A 6,252-nucleotide genomic window follows, 5' to 3' on the forward strand; every position below is an offset into this window, starting at 1 on the left:
TGCAGATCTAAATGGCATTATTGTAGCATAGAACCTGTTTTTAATCAAAGGTAAAGGTTCTTTATTTGTGATTCAGAACGAAATATGCTCCTATAGTCATCAAGAGAGATAAAAAAAAAAGCAATATTAAAAAGTGCATCAAAAACATAGCAGTTCCAACAGACAAGTACAAATAAAACGTGTGGAAAGATAGAGAGGCAGCCTAAACAGGAGTCTGTGTGCACAGTTCAAGAGTCTGACAGCCTCAGGAAAAAAGTTCGACTTCAGCCGAGATGTTCTGGCTCTGCTCCTCAGTCTCCTCCCAGAGAGCAGAGGAACAAACAGGAGGTGGGAGGGGTGCGAGGGGGTCGCCCATGATCCTGGAGGCACACTTCCTGCAGCGCTCCTCATAAATGTCACTGATGGCTGTAAAGTCACATCCAGTGATCTTCTCTGCACACGCTGCTGTAGAACCTTCCTGTCCGGGACTGAGCAGTGGCCGTACCACACGGACTGTGTGATGGACTGGGTCAGCACACTCTCCACCCCACATCGATTTCAACGTGTCAGCTTACAGAAGTCACATTTACTTTTGCTCAGCTCACAACTGAAGGCAATCAAGGGTTTCCATGGTTTTTACCAAGTCAGCTCTTCATTTTGGTCTTCAAATATTTGTCTGAACCTTTCAACATGATCCTGGGGTCTTTATTTCACTGTTTAGTCCCTAAATCACCATATGAACATTAATAACAGACCAATGAGGTAACTTCTTTCCCTGGGGTCACTCCCTAGCAACAGGTTTGATTGACAGCCAAACCACTGGTTCAAACAGGAAGGGGTGTTACCTTCAATAGCCTTGCTCCTGATTGGCTCTTTGGTTGCTATGATAACCTAGAGTGTGAGGCAGAATGCTCAATTCCGGTTCTGAGCTGTTTGAGGACAGTTTTACATTTGATGTCATATTTCCGTGTTTATGAGGAAAACCACAAAGGATCAACAGATAAGAACGTGTTAAAAACAGAACTCTCAAAAACCAGACTTAAATCTGGTGCAGACCAGACTCAGTCCTGTTTCAGACCTGGTTCAGTTCTGGTTCTTGGACATGTTCCTCAGGGTGCTGCTCCTGTCCCTCTGGTGTTGGGGTGAGTTCAGGCTCAGACTTTACTTGATGTAAAAAAAAAAAAAAAAAAGGTCTCTATTAAAAGAATAAATTAAAAATCTGCTATTTTGAAGTGGTTTTAATTTTAAAACTAATTTCTTATGTTAGTCTTAAGACAATTATTCATATAATTTAAATCAAATAATATTCAGATCACCTCAATCATTGTTGTGTTATCACATCAGTAAAGTTCTTTAAAAAGCACTCTACATGGCAGTCTGTGGTTTTGGCTGAATAACTTACGTGTTTGAAAACTGAGATAATTAGAGATGAGATGTTTTATTTACAATGAAGATAATGTCACAGGTTTGCGGCTGATTGTTAAATGTGCAGATTTCTTATGGCCTGGAGAAATTTAAAACTAATGGTTAATTAAAAAAAAATGTCATGGTTAACAAATGTTTTTTTATAATAACATAAGGTTACAATAATAAAATCCCTTGAAAAAAACTATCTCAAAGAGTACATAATGAAAACAAAGAATAAATAGACTAAAATCATAATAATATTAGGATTACTGTGAGAAAAAACACCATGATTTTATCATTGTTCATGATTATTGACCCCAGGACATTACAGAAATAAACAAACACTTTGGATTTCACTGTGACCTGTTTGGCCTGTGTGAACTTTCTGAAGGATGGAGTTAGTTTGAGGTGACATAAGCAGGCAAAAAATGTGTAAAGAAAAACATTCTAATAGTCCAAAGAGGTTCATTTAACCTTCCTTTTTCATACCAGTTTGTTCTGCTCCCTGCGTTCTTCTTCAGAGTCATGTGATGTTGTTATGACGTGTTGGTCAGCTGATTTAAACAGGTTTTGGCGCTGTCTTCCTACGGGGGAGGCAGGACGACAGCGCCACCTGCAGTACAACTTCCCCAGGACAGTGTCTGATTTAAATCTGTTCATCAGTTAATCACTGAAAATACATTCTTCACTTGCTTCACTTTGGCTCCAGTCACCTCCATTCCAGAGTCTGGAACATTCTGATGACAGGATTTGAAAGTGTCTGTTGTGACCTGAATAATCACAGTTATCAGTGAACCTAATGTCCCCAAAGCAGCAAAAATGTGTGAGATTTGAGGATGTGGAATGATTTCCCATAAAGGACACTTTCACAGAGACACTTTCAATTTAGCTCATTACAGTGTGTCTTTATTTACTCTATATCCTCTAATGACTAGAATCAGTCATGTAAAAATATATTTCAGGTGTATTTATTCACAACAGCAGTGGTTCCCCCATGCGTCCGGCTCCTCTTGGTGGTGATTTGATTGTCACGCTGGATCCCTTTACCAACTCCCTTCCTTTTTGCCCAGTTCCATTCCAATCCTCTGTATATTTTCAGTTTCTAATATGACAACAGAAAGAAGCAAGAGATTTTTTTTTATTTTTTTTTGCCTCTTTTCATGTTTTATGTTTTAAATGTCCCCGGAAGCACAAAAAAAGTATTTTATATGAAAACATGATGAAAAAGCTGTAATCCATTTTTTTCTTACATTTATGTGAGGAAATGACAAAGACAAAATGACCCACACTGTCATTTCAACATTGTGTGTGAATGCATGTTTCTGTTTCTAAATGAGGACAAGGAAACCTGTGACATCACTATGTCGAAATAAATAAACACAGAAGTGAGTAAAATGCGTGTTTTCATCTGAGATAAAGTATCTGTGAAGCACAGAGAACATTGCACCACAGTCTCTTCGTGTCCCTGTGGTTTTGGGCTCAAAACAGCAGACATTTTCTGTCCAGTTCTGTGTTATGTGACCAACAGATGTCATGTTACATGAACTCTATGTGCAGGGGTCCTGTGTGCATGGGTCCTGAGTGCAGAAAACAACAGCTCAGCAGGTAAGAACCATTCAGCAACACACTCACACAGATCAGGACCAACTAATCTAACCAACAGCCTCCTCACTGAGAGGAGTGTGTGTGTGTGTGTGTGTGTGTGTGTGTGTGTGTGTGTGTGTGTGTGTGTGTGTGTGTGTGTGTGTGTGTGTGTGTGTGTGTGTGTGTGTGTGTGTGTGTGTGGAGTCTATCCTAAAACCTGTCTCTGAGAGCAGGATCACCAGTGTGTGTCTCTTCTCTGCAGAGTCGTACAGTCTGAGGCTGGTGGGAGGAGCCAGTCGCTGTGAGGGGGAGGGGGAGTTTCAGAGACCAGGTCTGAACTGGACTACAGTGGGTCCATTTGACATGACTCTTGGGTTTGGGGCCAGACTGTGCTCGGTGCTAGACTGTGGCACTGTTCTGTCTGTGGGGCGTAATACTGGTCTAGAAAGAGAAGTTGTGATGGGTTATCCTCACTGTGAACAAACAGCCCTGATCCAGTGTTTTAGGACTGGATATCGCTCAGGAAGCAGTCTGCAGCTCCAGTGTTCAGGTGAGAACTAAGCTCCTATTGGCTCAGAGCAGTGATGTCACACATGTGTGCGTCCTATTGGTTCAGAGTGATGATGTCACATGTGTGTGCGTCCTATTGGTTCAGAGTGATGATGTCACATGTGTGTTCACAGACTCGGTGCGGTTGGTCTCGGGGTCCGGTCTGTGTTCAGGATCAGTGCAGATCTGGGACGGGTCCTGGACCGAGGTCTGTGACGGGGACTTGGACCAGCGGGGGGCAGAGGTGCTGTGCAGGGAGCTGGGCTGTGGGGCTCCTTCTCTCCTCCAGGGGGCGCTCTCTCCTCTGGGGCAGACGTTCCACTGTGAGGGCCATGAGTCTGCTCTGATGGACTGTCCCCGCTCCAACTCAAGCACCTGCTCCTCTGGAGCCACTGTCCACCTCACCTGCTCAGGTAAAGGGGGCGGGGCTTCAGTGCTTAGGTAAAGGGGGCGGGGCTTCACTCTGCCTCTTGTCTGTTCAGAGCCGATCAGGCTGGTGGGAGGAGCCACTCGCTGTGCTGGGACAGTGGAGGTGAAACTCAGAGGAGAGTGGAGACGGGTGATTAGGAAATATGGATCCTGGGACCAGGAGGACACAGTTGCTGTGTGCAGAGACCTGGACTGTGGTTCTGCTGTTTATGGAAGAGAGAAAGATGATTTTCCACATAGTCCTGTGTGGTTGGTCTCATCTGACTGTGTGAAGGAGTCTTCAGTGAGAGGATGTGTCTCTGGTTCACACTCCTCTTCCTCGGTTGTGGAGGTGGTGTGTTCAGGTAAAAGTATGATCTTACTTTTTTTTTTTTTTTTTTTTTTTTTGTCTCTGATGTTTTTCTAGTTGCTCCTGAGGAGTGTCAGGTGTAAAATATCTGATGTCCAATAAGAGTTTAGATCATACACACACACACACACACACACGCACAAACACACACTCCTCTCCACAGATTGAACTGTCCAATCACGTGTCTCCACAGAGCTCCTGAATCGTCCAATCATTTCCGTGTCTGTGAGTGACGGGGCGTCCGAGCTCCAGCCTCAGGGGGTGCGGGTGCAGCTGGGCTCAAAGTTCAGGGTCAAATGTTCCGTGGAGCCACAGTACCCGGGAGGCTCCTTCCGGCTCCTCTCTCCCGCCGCGCCCCCCGCTCAGAATCGCACCCTGTTCGCTGTCAATCACTCCGCCCACTTCCTGTTCTCTGACGCTGACCACACCCACAAAGGAAACTACACCTGTGTTTACCTCCTGCAGGTGTTCAACCACAGCTTCTCCTCTCAGAGCCACACACTCCAGCTCTCTGTGGGAGGTACGTCCAGATACAGACTCATGCACTTTGGTTTTGGTCCCAGTCCTGGTCCTGGTCTTAGTCCTGGTCTTGGTCCTGGTCTTGGTCCTGGTTCTGGTCTTGGTCCTGGTCCTGGTCTGATCTGGGTTCTTTTGTGTTGCAGAGTCAGACTCAGACCTGATCATCAGAGTTGTGGTGATTCTTCTGTTGAAGCTCCTGTACATCCTCCCAATGTCCTACTGCTACTGCAAGGTACTGACCATTAGACCTGGTTTAGACCTGGTTTGGGTCTGGTTTAGTCCTTGTTTAGGGCTGGTATAGTCTTGGTTTAGTCCTGGTTTTCTTGTTTTTTTTTTTTTTTTACTGTTTTTTGTGCTGTGTGCTGTTTTTATTTTATTTATTTTTTCAGGTCAGAACCAGGGCGGCGCTAGAGAGAGGCCCGAGCAGTGAGTGAGACCAGTTCAGATCTGAGTTGGTCCTGTTTCAGATACAAGTGACAAATCAGCCAGTTATTAGCACCATTAGTATCATTAGTGTTATTAGTATCATAAGCAGTGTAGGAGCTATTTGCTTATTTAATTTATTCTAAAATGTATTATTTTTGTGTGTCGATGAGTTTACTCATTTAGTTTTGTATAATATATTTTTGCTATGGTAATATTATGTTTGTTAATTTGTTTAGTCTAATTTGGTATTATTTACCTTCAGCATCTTTTCTGTTTTGGTTGAATCTACGGGGCACCTAGTGGATAAAAGAGGGTGGTACAGGTCGACCAGAGTGCACTTGGGTGGGTCTATGGTTTTTACCAGTCGACAGGAGAGGCAGCAGATGTAGGTCTTGATCATGTACATTGTTGTTTGCCTGTAAAACTGTAATAAACCGTGGAAATTGATTTAGTTTTTTCCTTCACTGCGTAAACCACATTAGCCAGGCTGGCGCCACCTAGTGCCTCCATTCAATTTCATTTCTCTCCAGCGACTCGGTCAGGAATCAAAATACACTAGACGGTTTGCAAGAACCTCTTAAGTTGTAGACCGTGCACCGACCAATAGGCTGTGAGCTGTGAAGCCATGACGTCAAACTCGTCGCGTCTGTCTGTGTCCCTTTAGTGGAACAGCACAACAGAAAACAAAGCATCGAGATGGATGTAGACAAAAACAGACATTCTGTGTTGGCAACGATTCCCTAGATCGAGGATTTAAAACCAGAACAAAGAGAATGTTTTGTGAGTTTTATCAAGGAGAAAGACGTTACTGCCCTCTTTCCTACGGGATTTGGCACATTACAAACGTCACGACCAAATAACAGTGATTGGAAAAATAAAATTAAATAAAAAATCTGCCTAAAAAGGTGTAACCTGCCTAATATCGAGCGAACGAATCCCACAGCTGCAAGGTCAGACAGTTTCCATGAAGTGAAACCGGCTGATGAATAGAGCTAAAACCACATCCCCAT

The 6,252-nt window shown here is 43.9% G+C and overlaps 1 protein-coding gene across 1 annotated transcript; it reads left to right on the top strand.

Annotated features, from left to right (window-relative positions):
- Window positions 1-1,039: 1,039 nt before the first annotated feature.
- LOC129410318 (CD5 antigen-like) lies at window positions 1,040-6,252 on the top strand. The gene is made up of 8 exons (XM_055158064.1): window positions 1,040-1,121; window positions 2,944-2,991; window positions 3,233-3,520; window positions 3,654-3,932; window positions 4,002-4,292; window positions 4,491-4,817; window positions 4,960-5,048; window positions 5,206-6,252. Exons 1-8 carry the CDS (start codon window positions 1,082-1,084, stop codon window positions 5,248-5,250), a joined length of 1,407 nt encoding a protein of 468 aa, XP_055014039.1. The 5' UTR covers window positions 1,040-1,081; the 3' UTR covers window positions 5,251-6,252.

This window comes from Boleophthalmus pectinirostris, unplaced genomic scaffold (genome assembly GCF_026225935.1).
Source record: "Boleophthalmus pectinirostris isolate CB_2022bp ecotype Guang Dong unplaced genomic scaffold, ASM2622593v1 HiC_scaffold_22, whole genome shotgun sequence".
In the NCBI taxonomy this organism is placed as follows: domain Eukaryota; kingdom Metazoa; phylum Chordata; class Actinopteri; order Gobiiformes; family Gobiidae; genus Boleophthalmus; species Boleophthalmus pectinirostris.